Source organism: Orycteropus afer, unplaced genomic scaffold (genome assembly GCF_000298275.1).
Source record: "Orycteropus afer afer isolate SDZICR_OR568_19922 unplaced genomic scaffold, OryAfe1.0 scaffold00129, whole genome shotgun sequence".
Taxonomy (NCBI): domain Eukaryota; kingdom Metazoa; phylum Chordata; class Mammalia; order Tubulidentata; family Orycteropodidae; genus Orycteropus; species Orycteropus afer.
In genome coordinates, this window is record NW_006921716.1 from 6,271,871 (window position 1) to 6,296,063 (window position 24,193).

General features: G+C 41.6%; 1 protein-coding gene and 1 pseudogene across 1 annotated transcript in view; one reads left to right on the top strand and one right to left on the bottom strand.

Annotated features, from left to right (window-relative positions):
* TPD52 (tumor protein D52) overlaps positions 1 to 18,541 on the bottom strand; it is a 37,935-nt gene extending 19,394 nt beyond the window's left edge. The window contains exon 1 of the mRNA XM_042781504.1: positions 18,403 to 18,541. Coding sequence (XP_042637438.1) covers positions 18,403 to 18,541 — 139 coding nt within the window. The remainder of the gene's footprint in view (positions 1 to 18,402) is intronic.
* Positions 18,542 to 19,080: 539 nt separating this feature from the next.
* Positions 19,081 to 24,193, top strand: part of LOC103200233 — a 96,502-nt pseudogene continuing 91,389 nt past the window's right edge.

Consider the following 24,193-nt stretch of genomic DNA (forward strand, 5'->3'; position numbering starts at 1 on the left):
GGTGGGTTTGAACCACCAGCCTTCTGGTTAGCAGTCAAGTGCCTTAGCCACTATGCGTATGTAATTTAGAGTACCTGAAATGCAGTATCTATACAAACATGGAATCATCACGAGAAAGGTAACTTCCAAATAACACCAAAAACCAAACTCACTGCCATCGAGTCAATTCTAACTCATAACGACCCCCACTGGGTTTCCAAAGCTGTACACCTTTATGGAAACAATCTGCTTCATCTTTCTTCCGCAGAGCAGCTGATGGGTTCCAACCACTGACCTTTTGGTTAGCAGCCAAAGTGCCCTAACCACTACACCACCAGAGCTCCTTAAATAATGCACAGGAAACTGGAAATACACTTACAAAGCTTATCTCCCAGTAAAGAAGCCAAAAGAAACAAAAACAGAAGTTTTGCAAAATCACACCTGTAGGATGAATCATTTCATCCAGTACCTGTCAAAACAGTAATTTGCAGCACATGCTCATTTCTTCTATTTCAAACAGTTATACAGGTTCAATGGGAAAGCAGCTGTCTAACAAACCCCAGAGGAAGAAAATGCTATATTATCTGCAGGTCATAAAGGGTTAAAAAATCCTAATGTATATTACTCATAGAAATGACTAACATCCACAAAGAGGTTTTCCACATTATTCAAGACCTTTCCCCAGCCACACCCATTTCCCTGGAGTAGAGCCAACCACTAAAAGCCCACCAGGGAGAACAGGGGATTTCTGAGAGTGGCCAGGGAGGCAGCTGCCCCTTAGCAACGTTCTCCTTCCTTCCTCCCAATCCTCAACCACAGCGCGGGGACAAGGCCAGTGAATCCAAAGTGGTGCTACCATGGATGCAAATTTGAAGGAGACAGCAAAAAATATGACACATAATATCTTGATGCTATATTTGTTAAAAATCAAAATTTATGTTAAAAATCCATGATAAGCAAAATACCAAAAGTTTAAATAGGGTCTCTATGGCTGATTTTTCCTTTTGCCTCAGGACCTAAATGGTTCTTCAACAGGCAAGCAGAGAAGGAGGAGGAAAGAGAATATCCACAGTGCTCAACAAGCAGCAGGCACCATGGCAAACATAAAAAAACTATGAATCTATGAGATAATGGGTACATACGTACATTATATACAAGGTATGCAAAAGCACTTGGAACAGTCTCTTGCATATTACCTGTTTAATGTTAGCTAACAATAATCAGCATTACAATATTGAAAGTGCCTACAAATAAGGTGTTTACAAAATTGCCGAAGGCATAAAATCAATACAAATAAACAACTCCAAAAAACTACAAACCAGAATGGAACATGGAATATGATTAAGCCCTCTAATACGCAGATATACTCAGCAGGCACAGTCAGTACATGGAAAAGCTCAATGAACAATTACTTTTGTAGGTACCCTTCTCTAGTGCCCAAGCAATGTTTCAGAAATTTGATTATGTCACCCCCCAATTTAACATCCTTCAGTGGTTGCCAAATGTTTTCAAGGTAAAGTTCAACCTCTTTTAGCACACAAGCCTTGATCCTGCTATCTGGTATTGGCTAGTGCTTGAACAAATTATCTTAGAAAAATCAGCATAAGGCCAGTCCCCGTGAGGCGGAGGTTAAAGATGTCCCAAATGTCCAAACTACCACACCACTTCATCATTTCAGACATTAACTCCTCCTCCTCCTCCCAGTAATCTCCCCCATCTTAGGGTTCTGTATTTCGCTGTAATGTCTCACAGAACTGACTGACACCCAAGGGATCGTCTCACATAGGAGTGGTGGAGGCTGGCAGGCTGGAAGTCCCAGGTCTGTGAGTGGGTCTAGAGGATCCTCCCAATTCTCGGGGTTTAATGAACCTCGATCAACAGATCAGATGACAGCTGCTGTCCCAAATCCAGGGGTGAGAGGAAGTTGAGCCAAAACACAGAACCCAAGCAAGAGGAGGGCAAATCTTCCCAGGAGATTCGTAGGTATACCCTCAAGGAAGCTGTTGTTGTTGTGTGCCGTCGAGTCGGCCCCGACTCATAGCGACCCCTCCTTGGGTTTTCGAGGCAGTATCACTACGGAAGTAGGATTGCCCAACCTTCCTTCCGAGGAGTGGCTGGTGGGTTTGAACCGCCAGCCGTCTGGTTAGCAGGCAAGTGACTTAGCCACTATGCTACCAGAGCTCAAGGAAGCTAAGGGTGGTGATTTGAGTTATACCCTCCAGGACGGCAGGACTCAAGATACATTCCAGCTGTGTTGCCCCAACAGCAATGACCCAAGTGGATGGCGTTAACAATCAGCAGCTACTCAGTTGCTCAAGGCAAATCCCACCACAGAGCCGACTGCCAGTCATTATAGGGAGTAACTACTTCCAGCTTCCCAGCCAAGTTGACACCCAACCTTAACTACCACACCACCCCAAACAGGCATGGATAATATGATTTACAATACATCACCGAATGGAGGACAATGGCTAGAAGGGCCACATCAAGCAATTCACTGCAGCTCCTCTTACTCCAACTCCAGTTAAATTAAACTGTGAATAAGATGCTGCACTATGACTGTCAGATACCATTTAAGAGGTTCTACACGTGCTCTGGTAGTGTAGTGATTAAAGCACTCAGTTGCTAAAATCCAAAGGTCAGTGGTTTGAACCCACTAGCTGCCCTGGGGGAGAAATAGGAGGCAGTCTGCTTCCATAAACATTTGCAGCTTGGGAAACTCTATGGGGCAGTTCCATTCTATCGTAAAGGGTCACTATGAGTCCGAATCAGTGGCAGTGAGTTTTGGTGTGCTTGTAAGTTTATCCCCTGTGCCAGATCACGTGATACAGGGAGCACAAGACTGAGGATGGGAGATATATATATATATATATGCAAGTAATAATATGAGGCAATACACTAAAAACCATAACAGTTACTTATAAACATTATTTTATTTTTAATATTTTGTGCAGAACTTTCAAGTTCTCCAGCTAGAACTGAACCAATAAGTTTAAATTAAAAAAAACAAAAGATGTTAAACCATGCCTCAAATAACAAAGATTATTTCATCCTTTTTAATAAACACTATTTGTCTACGGCCCTTGACTGCTAACCAGAAGGTTGGTGGTTCAAACCCACCACCCACTCCTTGGAAGGAAGGTTGGGCAATCAACTTCTATAGTGATACCACCTTGGAAACCCAAGGAGGGGTTGCTGTGGGTCGAAACTGACTCGACAGCAGTGAGTTTGGATCAATTCAAGAAGAATGTAAGGGGATCCTAATAATATTTAAGTATTCAGTTAGACTATCAAGGAAAATAAATATCTCAGCAAAAGGGACTGTGTAGCTGTCCACAGTTAGCTTCAGCACCTCTAAGGTGACCTTGAGATTCTGTGTTTAGAATCTCAGAAAGTTGGTAGTTACAGGTCCTGTCTTTTCCATATTAGCCTGTAGGTGGGAGCAAATCATCAACATTAAGATTTAAAGGTGTGGTTTGTTTTAGATAACAATAAACTGGAACAATAAATGGAGGTGAAAGAAATGGAATGGCAGGTATTAGAGTCATCAGCATAATATGACGGTCATGCCTTAGTAAAGTTACAACTACTGCCACCACCACTGCATGCATTATTTGTATCCAAATCTGAGACGTGTGACAAACATACTACACCACTCATGTGCAAGCCTTTTGTGAGGTGGATGTATTAGTATCACCATTTACAGATGAGAAAACACAAACTTAAAGAGGTTAAGCAGCCTGGTCAAGGTGACACATGGGGTATGTGGTGGAGTTAGAATTTTGAACCCAGACAGTCTGGTTTGAAAAAACAGATGCTTCAAAACAGATAAGAAGACTGAAAGGTAGGAAAGGTACCTAGACTTGGAAAGTCTCTGAAAGCAGTCATAAATCAGACTTCCTAAGAAGTAAAAGAATCTGAGAGACTAGATAAAAATCAGTCTCATCAATTTTCAACTCTAGGTTCCCCAAACCCAGGAATCCAAATTTTATCTTACATATTTTTCTAGATATTATTCTGTTTCCTATACATTCAGTAAGAGTGTAACAGTCGTTGTGGAGGTTATTAGAATTGGGCTGAAGATTCTGGACTTCCTTCTGTAGACAATATAGTATCATTGGAAGGAAGGTAGGGCAATCTACTTCCGTAGTGATACTACCTCAGAAACCCAAGGAGGGGACGCTATGAGTCGAGGCCAACTCAACAGCACACAACAACAACAAAGGTTATTTATTGCACAGAATAATGACTTTTAGGACAATATTGTTGGCAAGTACAGTGAGGGATAAATTCGAAGTGGGAAAGAACAGCTCAGCTGCTTTCACAGGGACACAGGGGTAAGGTAACGAGTCTAAAGCCAGGTAGTAGCAGGGAAATGGACTGTAAGAGGCAGGTTTTGGAAGAAAGAACTACAAAGTTATGTTTTGGTGACTGGACAGAAAATCTGCTAAGTAAATGGGTACTGGCATAAGCAGAGCACTGATCCATTTAAGAAGCATAATGGAGGGGGGACATAGTTATAACCATTACCTGTAGAACACCATTTGTTCACCTCCCACTCAATGTCAAATTCTGGATCAAGGGCTTTACATTCCTCATCTTTCATTCCTCACAATCACCAAGCAAGAAAGAATTGTTATTTTAACTTGTCAGATAAGGAAAGTGAAGCCCAGAAAGCTGACATTAAAAACTATTAATTAGGCCAGAGGTTTACATTAAATTAAGTTTAACTCACTTAAAAGTCAAGATTTCATTTTGTTTTGTTTTACTTTCTTTAGCAGATCTGGGTATAAAGTAATAGGCAAAATACAGTCTGAGATTTAAAACATAGAAATGAAATCAAGGTTGAGAAAAAATCTTTTAGAGATCAGAAGAAATCAGACTTTGGGAGAAAAGATACCAATTCCTACTTCACAACATGAAACCTGGTAAACAATAACTTACTTAAAGCATAGGTTACTTAAAACTGTAAGTAATTTAAAAAGATTTTTTTACTTGATCATTAATGTTAATGTTCTGATGGAAAACTGTTTTTAAAAGATAGAGGAGAAGGGAGAGAAATTGTGACTAATATTTATCAAGGCTTAATACACCAGCCACTGTGCAGGGAGATTTACATTTTATCTCCTAAAATCCCCAAAGAGAGTAGTACTATTTAATTCCATTAGAAAACCAAGGCCTTCTGAGTTAAATTAACTTGCCCAGTCACAGAAGGGGCTCTGGAAACAGAGGTCTCAGGTCCCAGCCTCTCCCCACAGTAACTCTTTCTGCTTTGAGGGTATAAGAACGCTGGGGGGATGACTAGCTAGACAAGCACAGATAGCATTATCAAGCCCATGTGACTGAAAACTTATGATAATTTGTTCCATCACGTTATTAACATTTTAGCCACTTCCTTAATTCTTATAGTTGTGCAAACAGATGGTTGGCCTGGCTTCAATTCCACCCATGTGATCCTCCTGAAGAGTTTTAATTGGGGATGAATGACAGGTCTAGACTTGCCTTTTGGAAACTCCCTCCAACAGCAGACTGTAAAATGACCTGGACTAGGAAGAGCCTGAGGAGCCCTAGTGGTGCAGCGGTTAAGTGCTTGGCTGCTAACTGAAAGGTCAAGGGTTCAAATCCGCCAGCCACTCCACAAGACAAAGAACGTCACAGTCTGCTTCCATAAAGATTTGTTGTTGTTGTTTGCCGTCGAGTCCGACCCGACTCATAGCGACCCCTCCTTGGGTTTCCGAGGCAGTATCACTACGGAAGTAGGATTGCCCAACCTTCCTTCCGAGGAGTGGCTGGTGGGTTTGAGCCACCAGCCTTCTGGTGAGCAGTCAAATGCCTTAGGCACTATGCTAAGATTACACGCTAGGAAACCCTATGAGACTGTTCTACCCTGCCCTAGAGTCAACTTCATGGCAACGGGTCTTAGGAAGAGCCTGTAGGCCACAGACAGGGTGACTGCGGGTGCCCAGATGAGAGTGCCTGAGTTTTACCACTGTGTGAGTGAGGATGGAGAAGACAGGACCAAGAAAGACTCCATCAATCGTAAAATTCTTTTATTTTTACACAGGACAATTAGCTAAGTGGAGTTCATGGCATAATTGCTTATCACCTATGAGCACACATCAAAATTTGCAAAATAGGTGTCAATGGATTAGAAACTCTTACATCCTAACACAGATCTCTCCCCTTTAAGAAAGGCTGCATCACAGACTTTTTTTGTGTGTAGAAAAAGAAATAAACCAGACGTCAATTATTTGTAGTTCATAAGTAATTCAGAAAAGTTGTTGTTGTTGTTGTTATTTGCCATCGAGTCGGCCCTGACTCATAGCGACCCCTCCTTGGGTTTCCGAGGCAGTATCACTACGGAAGTAGATTGCCCAACCTTCCTTCCGAGGAGTGGCTGGTGGGTTTGAACCGCCAGCCGTCTGGTTAGCAGTCAAGTGCCTGAGGCACTATGCTACCAGAGCTCCTTCAGAAAAGTTAAGGCTCTCAATATGAAGAAATTTTAAGAAAACTTTAATCAACTTATTTTACTTTTAAAATTATGCACAGGAGTGTTATTATGGTCAACATGTATGTCTAAATAAATCTAACAGAACTTCAATAAGCATACAATTTTAAAACCAAGTTACAATAAAACACTGCCTTTTAGTTTAACTCCAAGTATTGTTTTTCCTAAATAAAACATACCAACTGGCATATCCTATAATCTATAGTATTTTTGATTTGATGAAATACCATACTTCAGAGAGCGTGAGAAAGATGCAGTTCTTAAGTTCTGAGCTTAAGCAGATAGGTGAGTGGGTGAGTGAGTGAGTGAGTGAGTGAGAGAGAGTGTGTGTGTGTGAGAGAGAGAGAGAGAGAGAGACAGACAGACAGAGAGACAAACAGACAGACAGACTGACTGGTGGAAAGGAGGGAAGACAGATAAGCCCAGAATGAGGAAGAAAGGAGAAAAAGTTATCTTCAGCATGTCCCTAGTTCTAGACTACGGGGTCTTCATATCGAGATCCTTATCTTTTCATCTCAGTACTGACAGTGCCCAAAACAGAGCAAATGTTAATAAATGTTTTATTTGAACGGATTTAATTTTTAAAAATTGAATTAGAACATGGTTCTCCCTCCTCCTCCATGTGTAACCACTCATTTACCATAAACGCCCACAAATCTCAACCATGGAATGAAGCGAAGTGTTTCTTCATACAATTTAGAACCTACAATTAAGCCACGTAACAGTTTAATTTGTAGCGTTCTCCGCTGGGCGCTGTGGCTGCAGTCCACACCACCCAATATCGAGGCACCCACTTGACTGCTTCTCTCTTCCCTTCAGTTATTCACCCTCGAACTTCTTTCCAATTAAGACCATTTGCTTCCATTCCAATGATCATTAATATCAAAATATTTTAGCCATTTTCATAAATCTTAGATTTAAAAAGAATTTTTGATCATTTAATTCAAATTCAAATGTTTCATTGTTTAAAAGTGAGGAAACTAGGGACAGAGATTTTTAAAAGAGTAGGAAAAAAAAGATAAGCATGAACTTTTGACATTAGAGATGGAAAGGGAAACTGACTCAATCTGGGTGACCTTTGACCAAATGTTTTTCCTCCAAGAGCTCCAAACCTCTTATCTGTAAAAAGAAGGCAATACCACCTAGCTCTCTGGGTTTTTTAAGAATTTTTAAATGGACAATGAGTACAAAGAATAGGACACATGCTTCTTGCTGTTGTTGGCTGGTGTGGAGTTACCCCTACTCACTCTCAGGGACCTCACACCCAATGGAACAAAATGTGGCCTGGTCCTGTGCCACCCCTGCACCACCCCCAGGAGCAGAGCCAGAGCAGACATTAGATGTTCAAGAAGGATTTACTGTTTACTCCTCTTTTCCATGTCCTACGATTTATCCTAGCTATTTCCTCTCTGGAATCCTTGGGTGATACAAATGGTTAAAGCTCTTGGCTTCCAACCTAAAGGTTGGAGGTTCAAGTCCACTCAGAGACATCTTGAAGAAAAGCACGGCGATCTACTTCTGGACAATCAGCCACTGAAGCCCCTGTGGAGCACAGTCCCGCTCTGACACACACGGGGTCACCACGAGTCAGAGCTGACGCCACGGCAACAGGCCTGGTTTACTTCCTCTCTCCCCATTTCCATGAAATTTGTTTCACTTCCTCACTTCCCATCACATTTCCCTGCAACCTGGCATCTGCCCCTCCCACACTCCTTTAATTAAGGACAGTTTTGGTCATTATCTCATTTGACATTTCTGAGACATCTGACACTGCAGCCTCAGACAGAAACCCCCCTCTTCTGGTACTTCCCGCACACCCTCCCTGGCATTTTCTCCTATCCTCTCTAAGATATTTATTGTTCTCTCTCTCTCCTCCAGAATCCTGTTTCCTACCCTCCATTCCATCCCACCACTACTGCCTTAGTTCAGGCTCTATTCCTCACTTAGATTCTTGCACCAAAGCTCCTTGATGATCCAGGCATCCTCCTGCCACCAGAGTGAGCTTTCTAAAATTGACATCTGACCACATTACGCCCTCGCCACAAATCCTTCAGTGACTTCCCACATCCCAGTAAAGTTCATGGCTCTTACAATCTGGAACCACCTACTCTAGCTCCTACCCACCTAACACTCCAACCACATCTTCCAACCCACAGCTCTTCTAGGAAGACAGGCTCTTTTCTGTGTATTGCACATGTTATATTTTCTCTGCCTGAAATCCCTCCTTATTTCCAAATCTCATTCATTTCAGAACTCAGTTTTTGGTGTCTCTTCCTCTTAGAAGCTTCCCCAAATCCATGACCCAAGCTGAGAAAGGTGTCCTGGCTCTGGGTATAAGCACTTTTGAGTAACATGTGCTTAGACATGCCCACTAGGCTGGGCAAGACCCGACCTTAGCACTGGACTTCAATCCTGCATCATTAGCCCAGCACTGTGACTGAGCATGGTGGGTACTGAGCCATGCTGGCTGAACAAATGAATTAGGGGAAGATGCACAGATACGTGGAGTCCCTGGGTGATGCAAACAGTTAATGTGTTCAGCTGCTAACTAACCAAAAGATTAGAAGTTAAGTCCACCCATGTTGTTGTTGTTGTTGTTGTTTGCCGTCGAGTCGGCCCCGACTCATAGCAACCCCTCCTTGGGTTTCCGAGGCAGTATCACTACGGAAGTAGGATTGCCCAACCTTCCTTCCCAGGAGTGGCTGGTGGATTTGAACCGCCAGCCTTCTGGTGAGCAGTCAAGTGCTTTAGGCACTATGCTACCAGAGCTCCTAAGTCCACCCATAGGCACCTTGAAAGAAAGGCCTGGTGATCTACTTCTATAGAAAATCCTCCACTGAAAACCCAACAGTGCAGTTCTATTCTGACACACATGAAGTTGCCACAAGTCAGAGTCAACCCAACAGCAACTGGTTAGTGGCGGAGGGAGAGCTCAGTTTCCTTTCCCTATCTACCTTTTACCTTGATCTTTTTATTTTATATGTTGCATTCTCACTTCACTGCCTCTACCTACACTGAGTTTTCCATTTAAAACAGACACTAAATGTTACTTTTCTAAGGGGGAAAAAAAATTATTCCTATCACACTTACTCTACCCAAAGATTGTTACTATTTGGAGCAGTCAACTACCTTCATGTTAAAAAGAAAGTGTGTGCACAAAAACACCACAGTCAGTCTGTGCAGAGTCAAATACACCATGGTCAAATACACCATGGTCACACAGACGCGAGCCAAAGGATATTAGAGAAGGAAAAATATAATGCCAGCTGCCCCCAAAAAAAACAGCTAATAGGGAAGATATCAGAGAAGGAATCTAAGGTATCATATTAGTCTCAATTTTAATACCATCTACCCAAGAAAAAAAGGAGCCCCGGTGGTGCAATGTCAGCTGCTAACCCAAAGATCAACAGTTTGAACCCACCGGCAGTTCTGCAAGGGAAAAGACTTGGCAATCTTGGTTTGCATGGTTCACTAGTCCCTTGGATTAATTGTTTCCAAGTGTCTTTGATTTTCTTCATTGTTCTTTGCTCCAGAGGAGAGACTAATTGTTGCGTCTTAGATGACTGACCGCAAGCTTTTAAGATTACAGGCTAGGAAACCATATGGAGCAGTTTTATTCTATCCAGAGATCTGGTGGCATAGTGCCTAAGGCTAACTGCTAATCACAAGGTTGGCAGTTCAAACCCACCAGCCACTCCACAGAAGGAAGACTGAGCAATCCACTTCTGTAAAGATTTACTGCTTCAGAAATCCAAAGGGGGACGCTATGAGTCAGAATCAACTCAATGGCAGCGAGTTTGGATTGCTTTGGTTATAGGTTCACTCTGAGTCAAAACTGACTGACTCAATGGCACAAAATCACCACCCAAGAAAGAATTAAAATATAATCCTGCCCTAGAAACATCTTTAGAAATGAAAAATGTATATACTTCTCTTCACCAAAGAACACATTCAAGCAACCAACAACTACATAAAGAAATGTTCACGATCATTACCCACTGTTGTTGTTGTTGTTATGTGCTTTAGAAAGATGTAAATCAAAACAACAGTGAGATACCATCTCACTCCAGCACTAATAGCAAAGTTCAACAAGGCAGAAAATAACAAATGCTGGAAAGGATGTGGAGAGATTGGGACTCTCATACAATGCTGGTGGAACCCTAAAATGAAAAACCACTGTGGAAAATGGTATGGCAATTCCCTAAAAAGTTAGAAATATCATTTGATCCAGCAATCCCATTACTAGGTATATATCCTAAAGAAGTGAGCGCCAGGGCACAAATAAATAAATGCACGCCCATGTTCATCACAGCACTACTCCCAATAGCAAAGAAATGAAAACAACCTAAGTGCCCATCAACAGATGAATGGATAACCAAACTGTGGTACGTAAACACAAAAGAATACTATGCAACACTAAAGAATGATCCACAATCTGCCAAACACTTCATAATGTGGATGAACTTGGAGGACATTTATGCTGAGTAAAAATCACAGAAGGACAAATATCGTAGGAGTCCACTACTGTAGAGTCAAGGAAAGGTTTACTTATAGAAGAAAACTTTGTGTGTTGGATAACAGAGATGGGAGGACAGGAGAGGGAAAACTAGATAGGTGAGAGACAAGTACTGATTTGTGTGAAGAGAAAGGCAATATACAAAAAGTAAGTGACCAACACAGTAACACTAAGGAAAAGGAAGAGAAGGAGAGGTACACAAGAGATACAGACAATAAAGGTAAATACTTTGACACACACAATACTGAATTATCAGTAATAACAAACATTAATGTATGGGTGGATACACAGGTAGACAGGCTAAATGATCAGTTATGTCTACATAAAAGGGTATATAAACATGACCATATATGTCAGACAGTATTTCTACATATGTGTACGTGCTATGTTGTTGTTATTTGCCATCGAGTCAGACCCAACTCATAGCAACCCCTCCTTGGGTTTCCAAGGCGGTATCACTACGGAAGCAGATTGCCCAACCTTCCTTCCGAGGAGTGGCTGGTGGGTTTGAACTGCCAGCCTTCTGGTTAGCAGTAAAGTGCCTTAGGCACTACGCTACTAGAGCTCCTTGTATGTGCTATAAGAACATCCATATATATAATAGAGCTAACAGGGCAAAGTTATAACTTCTTAGTCACAGTCAAACACCTTGAGGGAGTGAGTCACTGGTCCCATATGGGCTCTGGACCATGGGTGCAAGTGGGACATCAAGGTTCAACTGGCATAACATACTACACAAAAACATAGTTCTACATCTTACTTGGATGAGTAGGACTGGGTCTTAAAAACTTGCAACTGGCCATCTATAATGCAAGAATTGGTCTTTCCTCCTGTGGAGCACAGGACAATGAAGAAAATCAAAGATACCTGGAAACAATTAATCCAAGGGACTAGTGAATCATGCCAACCTCAGCCTGCATGACCCTGAGACCACAAGTGCTAGACCAGCTAGCTACCACTGTCAACCACTTGGAAAGGGATCAAGTTAGGAGATCCTAGATAGAGTGGGAAGAAAAATGTGGAACAAAACTCAAATCCGTAAAAACGACCAGGCTTACTGGTCTGACAGAGACTAGTAAAACCCAAAGACTACAACCCCTAGCCACCTTTCAGCCCTGGAATTGAACTCACCGCTGTGGCTCTCAGCCAGACAATGAATGGACAGGCGCATAAGGTGACCATTTATACTAGGTAGGTACACTCCTTAGTCCAATCAACCATGGGAGATCAGAAGGGCAGTATTTGTACAGGGGGATAGGTCAGAGGGCAGGAATGCATAGGAAAGAAGGACTCAAGAAAAAGGTAACCAAAAACTTATCTCCAAAGTGGGTCAGATGTTCCAAGGGGCAAAACTGCCTCAGGTTGAGAACCATTGACTTAAGGCAACTCCAACACAAACAGCTGATTCCTGCTATGTAACTGCTGACTATCTTCAAAAGAAAGGGATTTAGTAGCAAGGGTCATGAAGGCTTTAGATTTCTTAAGCTGTTACATTATAGGGACTGCAATCAATGTCATGAAACAAAATGCGTATCAACTGTTGAGTGAAAAATGAAATTGTTTTGTAAACTTTTACCCAAATCACAATTAAAAAAAAAAAAAAGTATATACCTTTTTTAGTCAATCTTCAAAGAAGAAATAATAGCCCTAAGGCTGAAGCAGGATAAGAAACTTCAGTCTCTAGGGCTGTTTTATAGAAGCACAAAACAAGAGCAAACAGCTCTCATTTTTTATCCCAGAGTTATGAAAGACATACAACATATATTTAAGACATCTTTAGTGACACTATCCCAAAAGATCACAAGATAAAAGGTATTTTCCTTTTTTATAAGTCTGTGCCTGTGGCTCCCACTCTTTGTGCTTCATTTTTTGTTTCTCGATGTATGTAGGAAATTGCCCCGAGAGGTGGAAGAATACCTGGAGGTTCCCTAGAAAGGGGGTTCTGCACTAATGACGGAAGATCCGCTTGAGCCAGGGCTTCTCACCATGGACATTTGGGCGGATGATTGTCAGGAGGGCTGTCCTCTGCAGCATTCCAGACCTCTACTCACTCAGGGAGCTCTGGTAGCATAGTGGCTAAGGCACTTGACTGCTAACCAGAAGACTGGCGGTTCAAACCCACCAGCCACTCCTCAGAAGGAAGATGGGGCAATCTACTTCGGTAGTGATACTACCTGCCTTGGAAACCCAAGGAGGGGTCACTATGAGGCACATAACAACAACCCTCACTCAGGAGATGTCAGTAGCAGCCCCCACCCCACCCTCAGTTGTGACAACCAAAAACATGTCTCCAAAGCGGGTCAAATGTCCCTGAGGGGCAAAACTGCCTCAGGTTGAGAACCATTGACTTAAGGCAACTCCAACAACAATAGCTGATTCCTGCTATGTAACTGCTGACTATCTTCAAAAGAAAAGGATTCAGTAGCAAGGGTCATGAAGGCTTTAGATTTCTTAAGGCTGTAATTTTCCCATATTTGTCCATGGGGAGAACAGTACAAATGAACAAGTATATCTGAAGCAGAAAAAAGTTGAGGCAACCTGACCCACCCCATTTGGAGAAGGACCCAAGAACCCCAAGGGACGAATTGGACAGTGACTCCCTGGCTAGTGCAGATGATAAATGGGCTTGGCTACTAAACCCAAAGGTCGGAAGTTAAGAGTCCACCTAGAGGTGCCTCCTGCAGAAAGGCCTGGCCATCTACTTCCCAAAAACCAGCAGAGTTCTACTGGGACACATGCGGGGCCCCAGGGAGGCTCCTCCTCAATGCCACAGCAACTGGGTTTTGGTCAGGATTGTTAAAGAGGAAAGAAAGGAAGTAGACTGAGGTGGAGAAGGGAGTTGCAGTAAGGCAAAAAAAAAAAAAAAGCAAACCTTGGCAGCTAGATCAGGCAGAGAAGCGCTCCTGGGATTCAACTAGAAAAAAGTTCCCAGGGGAGAGGTCACTCTACCAAACTGCACTTCACAGAAAGTGAGAGAGGGAGAAAAGATGACAAAGGCAGAACACACCAGCTTTTCAAATGCTTTACAGGCTCCCTTGGACTTTCCTAACCTGGAGAAAAACAGAGGGCAAAAGCTTCAGCTGGTTACTTCAGAGCCATTCACCACCACTCTTATCAAATGTAAAACTAGTAACTGGAGCACTCCACAAAGAGCCATCAGGTCAACCACAAAGAAATTGGGGGATCCTCAGAGAGGAAGTCACTTCCTTCTTTAAATCTATTCTCTAGCTAATCAGAACGTTTTGCATCTGTTCAATTCTGGTCTCATTTGTATTTTATAAGCCATGGAGATGTTTGCTAGTTAAGATCTCTACAAGCACAAAAAAACAAGGACGTGATAACCACTTCCCTAAAAGAAAAGGGGAATGACACGGTAGAAATCAAAAAGGGGAAAACAGAATGGAAAGAAAAAAAAGAATAGACTTTAAACTATGAGCTAAAGATTGTCACTTTGATTTTTCAAACTTTTTAGAGTTTCAAACATGACAGCAATAAACTGTCATATTTTTAATTATTTGTATCTCCTGACGTTACTAGAAATAACCAAAGGTGCTACAAACCAGGACTGCACCTTCCTATAAATTAGACACTTTGTAAGAGAATGAGTGCATCTACATAAATAACATTTGAGGAATTATTCTCATAGATGTTCAGGAACGGAAGAGAAAATGCCAGCAGGGACACCATGGGTGAGAACACAGGTGCCGACTGTCAGCAGCAAAGATCAAATGGAATGTCCAGGCCCAAGTGGCTCCTAAAGAATCAATAAGCCCCCTCCATGCCCAAACCTCTGACCAAAAGAGAGGTTATGTCTTGAAAGACAAGACTAACGTGTTCTGTAGTATCCTTGTGGTGTTAGCAAAGAATACTGAATACACTGTGAACTGCCAGAAGAACTAACAAATCAATCTCACAAGAAATACAACCAGACTACTCCTTGGAAGCAAGGATGGCAAGACTTCCACCTACTTACTTAGTCAGATCATCAGGAAATATCAACAGCTAAAATAAGACATCATAGTAAAGTGAAGAGTAGGGAAAGGCCAGGGAGGCCCTCAATGAGATGGACTAACATAGTAGCCAAAACAACATCAAAAAGATGGTATAGAACCGGGCAATGTTTCATTCTGTTACATAAATGGTCACCATGAATGGGCCCAACGTGACAGCAACTAACAACAACAACAACATAATAGCAATTACTAGAGAAGTTGAGATATTGAAGACATACTATTCATTCCATCTACGTACTATGCTTGGTGTTCAAACAGAATTGTAGACCCCTGAAGGGTCCCAGGTACAGAGATTGGTAATCACTGTTTTAGATCTCTGCTGTTATTTGGATATATTAGAGTCAATGTTTTTAAAGCACTGTCTTGACAATTAAGAGATGAGTACTAGCTTCATGTGTGATAAACCAATTAAGCTTTATGATTTGGGGAAATCACATCATCTCTCTTGGTCTCAACTTTCACAGCTCTGTAATGCACTGGAGTGTGTGGTGAACTAGTTAGTCCTTTCCAGTTTCATTCATTCACCAATTATCTGTTGAACAATAGATGTTTATGCACTATTCTAAATGCCAGGGAAACAGCAGTGAACAAAAGGACAAAACAAGATCCCTGTTGGAGTTCACATTCTGTGTTTGGAAACTCATCGTAAACCAGTATCTTTCAAAGTATGGGCTGTGAAATCAATTTAGCTGTACGAAATGAACATTTTAAAAAGAAGAAAGGGTATACAACAGCAGAAAATTCCAGAGAACATCCTACTTGTAAGGGTAAATTCTGCTTCATAGGTTAAGTTCTTATTTCAGCTACAGATAGATATCTATCTATAAGGGTTCTCAGTTAAGATGTACGAGGTATTTCTGAAAATAGTTTTTTAAAAATTTCTTTTAAAGAAGGCCTCTCTTTGTTCCAACCATTGGACATAATCCTCTCCTTCATTCAGATGGCTCCTTAGGAACATTCTGGCTACAGTTTAAAGTCATTTGCCCTAAGATGGCATTTTGGATAAATATCAAAGAATGTGTATTTATAGATCAGTGTGCCCAACCTTTCTGAGAAGGACGTCTTTAACAGGACTTCCTGTCTACAGATCATGTAGATACAACAGCCACATGAACTATTAAACGTATTTGGCATATAGCCTTCATAAGTGCTTCTACGTAGAAATACAAAGAATACAAATACACAGAAGACAGATTATTCCTTCCATCTAAGTACCATGCTTGGTGTTCAAACAGAATTGCAGGTTTCTGGTGCCCTGAGGGATCCCAGGCACAGAGATTGGTAATCACCGTCCTAGATCTCCACTGTTACTTGTATATTTTAGAATCACAGTGTTCTTACCAGATGACTCCTTAAGGTGGTTTTTGTTTAAATACCCTCTTCCCCTGCTCTTTTTCAGTTACAAACTATGAAATCAAGCTCTAGTGGATACACAAGGTGTGTGTTTGTTTTCTAGCTTCTGATAGGTTTTTTATTTTTTTATTTTTTTTTTAAATCTCATGATCTGAAGCTCCTACGGACTGCTATTAGGAACGAAAGAATTGCAAAGATAATTCTTCAAAATTTTCCTCAGGTATACCCAACCCTACCATTGCCTTTGTTTTAACAGAAAACATCTGAAGGCAACAATGGCTAGAACTAAGAAAAGTGAAAGAGATCAAACAGAAATACAGGAGGACAGAAGAGAACCAAAAGAAACAGCTTGGAGTGTTCTGGGCATCTCACCCAGCAGGGTGACCCTGAAAATCTACCTGTAGTCATGTAACTGCAGGCCCGGCTTCATGACAGTTTTTACCACCCCTTGACACTCTGAAAACAAACAGCTGCCCTGTGTGTGTTAACAGTGTAGAACTGTGCTCCATACAGTTTCCAAACGCTGATTTTTCAACAGTAGATTGCCAGGCCTTTCTTCCACAGTGTTGCTTAGGTTTTATTATCGAGCTTTAAGTTCTCTACTGTTCGTGTTGCTCTTGAAGTACTTCCTGTACTACCTGCTGGAATGGATGATGTCATCCTTTTATGAGCTGGGCACATGGGAAGAGCCTGGTCCACTTTATTACAGAGGTCCACACACGGCCACACAGATGAGGAAAGGAGGGCAAAGGAGAAAGCTTTCTAGCAATCTGACTGCCCCAACAGACATCTAGCTGTGACCCACCAGCACCCAACTTCTAGAGACCAGCTCTAGCTTCTATTTGTTATTTTCATTTTCCCTTCCTGAAAATCCAAACTATACTCAAAGATGGCTACCGGTCACAATCAACAGAGGAATGTTGCCTTAGCACATTCCCTGCTGTTAGCAAATACACAAACCTACAAAATTTACAATTAGGTTTTATGTTCTACCCTTTACCATTTTTCTAATTTACCCATACAGTTTCACTCCGCACACATGGGATCACCCTGAGTTGGAATCAACTCAAGGACAACTAAACAACAACATAATTAAAATGAAACATGAAACCTATTCATTAATAAAGAAAAAAGTAACTTCTATTAGGAAAACCTGGTTGCTTCTCTGGCCTGATGCCCACCCACCCACTGCTACTGAGTTGATTCTGACTCAAAGGACCCTATAGGACAGAGAAGAGCTGCCCCATAGGGTTTCCAAGACTGTCAATCTTCACAGAAGCAGACTGCCTTGTCTTTTTCCCTTGCAACGGCTGGTGGGTTTGAAACACCAACCTTTTGGTTAGCAGCCAAATGCTTTCACCACACCACCACCAGAGTTCCTTGACATCATGCAGAGGCTATCATTTAAACATCTCCCAGTCAGCTGTAAAAATGAGGGCACTGGCCTAAATGATCTCTAAGGCTGCTTCCAGCTTTAGCCTGCCTTAAGAAACTCACTGAACAGAGACTGTAGTCATAAACACAATCTCATAATGGGACTAGAAAGGACTGTTTCCAAAAGTACAGCAATTTTGAGCTTTAAAAAAAAAAAAAAAAGTCTCTCATCTTTGTATTTGCATACAATGCTTTCTGTATTCCAGAACAAAATCCAGGGTATCCATTAGTAGCACCCCAAATTTAATCAGTACTTCAGATGCTTAAGTCTCATTTACCAAAGACAAAATCAGGGGAGTCTTCAAAAATTACATAGGCAACTGGATGTTACCAGCTCAGTGATGAGAAGAACTCAGTACTCCTATAATCACTTTAAACATCAATGTTCGCATTATAGGTATATTCTAAATTGTTAATGAGCCGTTGAGCTCTCTAATTTGAATCTATAACAGCTTTGATAACTAGTTTCAACACAGTAACACCCCCCATACACACACATCTTTAAAGCGTATTTAAGCATTAAAAAAATGTGTCTAGTGTATAGACATACATTTTAGATTTTATTACAGCAAACTTAATTTTACAAAATTAGTAGTTACCACATTTCTGAAGAGTAGGTGATCCAGGTGGAGATGAATTCCCACTAGGAGACAAGTAGAGATAGCTTTTGTTCACTCCTGTATCAAAATCAAACGGGGACTGGTAGTCCTCATCCAAGTCCATGTCTCTACCATCCATTCCAGGCAAAGGCAGAATGCATGGTTTCATAACCACCTGCTGTTATTCTTAAGTCCCGCTTTGGTCATATTCCCTTGGATCGCTGCATGGCGCAACCTCACTGGAGAAATTAACCCTAGGGTTTAGAGACCCTGGCTTGCCAGCCGAGGTGAGACACTTCCTTCTGGGAGCTTTGAGCCCTGAGGACAAGCAAACAGAGCAGACCGGTTTAATAAATGACTTGTCCCAAGCAATCTTAGGAGGGGCTCTATTCACCACCTGCTGCTCACTTTAGTCAACATTGGAACAACCTGAGCAGGAGACTGCAGCTTCAGTAAACAGAGGAGGGTTAGGTTCTACAGTACCACCCAACTGGACAAACACTGCACGCCAACAGCAGACCCAGGCAGAATTACAATAAGAAACTACAATTTATTTAAAAAAAAAAAAAAAAAGTCAGCTGACCACAGTTACCCCAGGGCAGACTTAATCTTCTAGGACAAGGAAGGATTACTAGTCAGTAATCCACAAATGGCATCTGGGTGATACTTTTTTCCACCATGGATTACAGTAGAATTCTGAAAGTCAAGCTTCCTGGCCTAGCAATCAGCTTTCCAAAGTGTAAGTTGGTACAGAAATAAAGCTATATGGCCACTATTTAGCTCAAGTAGAGTCTGGCTTAGTGTAACAGAAAAAAAAAAAAAAAAAAAAACAGTTGGCTCCTCTTTCCCTCTTTCCTTTTTTTGGAAAGATAGTCTTTCAGTTACATATAAAGAGAAGAACCAGTTTTGAAAGTAAAGCTACCAGGAATTCCTGGACCTTCTTTGTTTAACTAAAGCCCAGACTGCACATGGGCCGCAATAAACCTTGAGCAAACCACACAGGAAAAACGTGTTTCCCTTTGTACGGCATGCCCTGTGTTACAGTTAGCTTGTAACACAAAAATCTTCCTATGTTAAATACGGCCTTTCCTCAGGTGAAGGCACTTGCCAATCTCACCATTTGTGCCACGTGGCTCATCTAATGTTAACTAGTAAACCAGGTGCCCCAACTTGATTCAGCCTCATGGAGGCCAACATGTGTCAGAATAGAAGTGGGTTTCATAGACAATGGCTTATTTTTCAGAAGCAGATTACAGGGCTTCAAACTCCAACCTTTTGGTTAATGGCTGAGCATGTTACATTTGTACCACCCAGGGACTTCCCCCTAACATTTCCCACCCCACTGCTGTGGAGTCAATTTCAACTCATAGCAACCACAGAATAGGGTTTCTATAGAGCAGAGTTGCCTCAGAGGGTTTTCAAAGTTGCAAATATTTATAGAAGCAGACTGCTACTTCTCCCATGGAATGGCTGCTTGGTTCCAACCACTGAGTTTTGGGTTAGCAGCCACTTACTTTAAGCACTGTGCCACATCCATCCAACATTAAGGATGTAAAAATAAAGGCAACCCCATGAGGTGGGCAATGGTCTGTTAGTACCTAACTACAACAACAAATGGCAGTGTTCTATCGTTTTATATCTACCTGATAAAAAGGAAACTCAGTATACTCTCCCTGGATTAGAAGTAAATATAAAACCTAATATATTTTAAGCATTAAAGAAAGGTGTCTAGTTTATAAAATATACATGCACCAAGATAATGTATATCCATCTCAACTTATAAATTGTTTTCTATTTTATTTTTCCTGTTAGTCTCATTATACCCTTTCTTTGGCAAGATTTTATTTATTTAAGTTTTAAAAAAATGTATTACGCACTCCAAAAAAAAAATCAATATGTATTTTTCTCCTAAAAGATACCAAAATTTGTTCTTTAGTTAGAAACAAAATAAAGAGTTTCCTCATTGTTACCATTATTTGGAAGAATGAATCATCTGGTCTTGTAATCCATGGCATCTCTTAGAGGGCAGGCATCAGAGTTACGTTCCTGGACTAGAAAGCATGGTTAATAGTCCTTGGCCCTCTCCATGGGAGTTCTAGTGGCATAGTGCCTAAGGCATTTGACTGCTAATCAGATGGCTGGTGGTTCAAACCCACCCGCCACTCCTCGGAAGGAAGACTGGGCAATCTAGGAGTGGTCGCTATGAGTTGAATGGACTCAACGGCAGTGAGTTTGTTTTTTGTTTTTTGGCCCTCTCCATATGCTGCATTTGGTCACTAAGTAAGTAACTGCTAGAAAAATCATTTCTCTGTTGCCGTTTTCACTCTTCCTCCTAAAGACAATCAATTCTGGCATACACACAATGCAAGCCACAGCTGCACCTACAACCTCATCACTGACCCTCACAAGCTCCTTACACCCAGGGAGTCCCTGAGTGATGCAAAAATAAACCCAAAGCCTGCAGGTTCGCATCCACCCAGAGATACCTTCAAAGAAAAGCCTCGTGAGCTACTTCTGAAAAATCGGCCATTAAAAACTCTGGAGCACAGTTCTCTGACACACGGGGTTGTCGTGAGTCTGCGCCTACAGCAACTGCATGCTGCTACACCCTCTGCCTGAAATGCTGCCCTTTTTCTTTGCCAAATTCATCCATCTTACAACACTGAGACAGAAATGCGACACCTTCTTAGAAGCCTTCCCAGTCTCTGTCCCCACTTCCCCTAGCTCTGCTTTCAGCAGCAGCACACTAATGTGACGTGTCCACTAGCGTCTCTGGCTCTACCTTCTTCCCTCCAGGACAGGCGCCGCATTCCCTACTGGAGGACCTACCCGGAAGCTTTGGCTTGTAATTTATGTGGAATAAATAAAACAAACAATGGCTTATGGAGACATTACCTGCCTTATTTATAAATGCAAAGAATTAGGATTTAAGTAATGCCTAACATTTTTACTCTACCTGCTTAGGTACAATTTTAGACCCGTTATGTAACATCCTGCTTCCTTGAACCAGACACAGTTCTCAATGTCTCTAGTCAGATCCCAGTTGAGACATTCTCCCAAGTGAGAAAATGAGAACAGAGGACAAAGATGGGAAGAACACAGGATGTTTCAATGGAATGGCAAAATTCCATCCACTCAAGATTCACGTACAAAAAAGGTATTTGTGAGAAATGAAAAATGAAGATGTAGTTTGAGGACAGATCATTAAAGACCTTGAATAACAAACTTTCATACTTACTATGATATGCACAACAAACAAACAAACAAAAACCACTGAAGATTTTTGAGCTAAGCAGAGGCAGGCTGTAATGTTAAGTGTTCTAAAGATGACTCTGGAAATGGTGTTTAGGTTGCACTGTAGATTAAAAAAAAAAAAAAAAGCTCTGGTGGCATGTGGTTAAAGCATTTGGCTGCTAACCAAAAAAAAGGTCCATGATTCAAACCCACCAGCTGCTATGTGGGAGAAAGATGAGGAAAAAACTGCTTCTATAAAGATTTATAGCCTTAGAAACCCTATGGGCAGTTATACTCTGTCCTGTAGGGTCACTATGAGTCAGAATCAAGTCGACAGCTTTTCTGGTAAGTAAAAAGAGGCTAAAAGAGCAGGGACTCAGAAGGAGGCTCCTGGTATAGTCCAGACAAGAGGGAGAGAGAAGCCTTTGCACACTGGGGCCGCGTTCTTCATTTGCACGTCTCAGTATTTCCTGCTGTGGCTGCTTGGCCCCAGGAAGGCAGAATCAGGTAAGATTAGGTTCTGTCCTGCTGGACACTTCCATATGACTGTACTTCAAAGGCCACATGTATGAGACTGATTTCACCATTTTTACTCCAAAACCTAATTTTCCCCTGATGCTTCCTTCTCTACAATCGCCATCCTGAGTCACCCAGGCCTAACATCAGAGCAAACATTTCCAAGAACTCACTCTGCTCCCATGAAGAGACACCACCAAGAGCTGACCATCCAGCTAACACAGTATGTTCTTCATCCTTTTCCTCTTTCTATTGCCATTGTCCACACTACTTTAGACTCACCTGGAGCATCTGAATAGATACCAAGCCCAAACATATTGTGGTGATGTCTATTTAGGAACATCTTTCCATTAAAGGATTATACTTCACCTGCTCCATGGGGTTCTAGTGGGTAAGTCTGCAATAGCTCCCACTTAAACCCTGGCTGTAGGCCTGGGCCTGTGCTTTAGATGTTGCTCATGCAGAAACTCATCTCTGTGTTCATAGGGACTACCTAAGGGTAGACACCTGACCCACACAGAGCCAATCAGAGACCTCCCCTGACATCCACCCTATGAATAGGAAAATGACTCCTTCCTGTAACTCGAACTGCTAGGTGCTGGTTTGGAGAGGCCAGGGGGCTCTTTCCCTCCCCATGCTAACATCACAGAGACAGTACATGCTGAGACGAGGGAAGGATAGAAGGAGGAAGGGAAACAGGAAAGGGATGGAACAGCATCATCTGAAATCTTAAAATCCAGCTACCCCTGGCTTCCCAGCTATTAAACATTTCAACTCAGCTTCACATATGGTTGAACGTGGATCCTATTCTTTCAACAGACAATTCTATCCTTTTATCAGTTTATTATTCTATCATTATATCAGTTCTATAACACTTACATTTCCAACCTTCTTTCTCACTATTTCCCCAAACATATTTCAGCCAAACTCAATTCTCTTGTTTTCTGAACACATCCTTAACTTTGCCTAGACAGTTTCTCTAACTAGCATTGCCTTTTCCCACCATCTTACCAAGCTCTACTTAGTAAATCACATATGCATGGTATACACAAAAAGACTTTTCATTTTATTGCTATTTAAATACAAAAAAATAATAGATATGCCTACTAAAATTGGATTATTTTAATACAAACAGAACATTCATATAATAGAAAATTATGCAAACATGAGCATTATAATGTAGAAATATTTTTTATGGAAAGATAGTCTTAATACAAGGAGCTCTATGTGCGTAGTGTCTAAGGCACTTGACTGCTAACCAGAAGGCTGGCAGTTCAAACCCACCAGCTACTCCTCGGAAAGAAGGTTGGCAATCTACTTCCGTAGTGATACTGCCTCGGAAACCCAAGGAGGGGTCGCTATGAGTCAAGCTCAACTTGACGGCACATAACAACAGTCTTGACACATTTATTAAACAAAGCCATTTCCAAGACTGTTTCATTGTATGCATATTTGTGCAGTAACTTTCAGTCCAAAGAAAGAAAATGGGCAGAAAGAAATTCATATCCTACAACCCCAGAAAAGTGCTCCTACACTGCTGTGCCAGCAGAGGGCACCCACCGACAGCTCAGAGGTCATCTCAGTCCAGCAGGTAAAGTGCATGCTACATACAGAGCACAAATCTGCGATTAGAAATAGGTAGAAAGGATAAGTTTCTGGGTGCCTATTAACACATCACTCAAACATCAGTGTCGATTTTCCCTAAATATGGAAGATGCTTAAGGGATAGTCTCATTTAAAAGCTATATAACACACATTGGGTGAAGAGAAGGGCAATGTACCAAATGTGAGTGATCAATATGGTGGCACTGAGGAAGAGAAAGACATATAGAGAGGTACATGGGAGGTACAGACAACAAAGATGAACCCTTCTGTACAACAGTACTGCATTGTCAGTGAAGGCAAACATGGGTATATTATGGGTGGGCAGATGGGTGGCAGGTTAAACTAGTAGGTATGTCTATGAAGTGGGGAGTGTATCCAAGAACATGTATAGGGTTGGCAGACAATGGTCCTATAAGTTTATGTGAATGATCAGAAT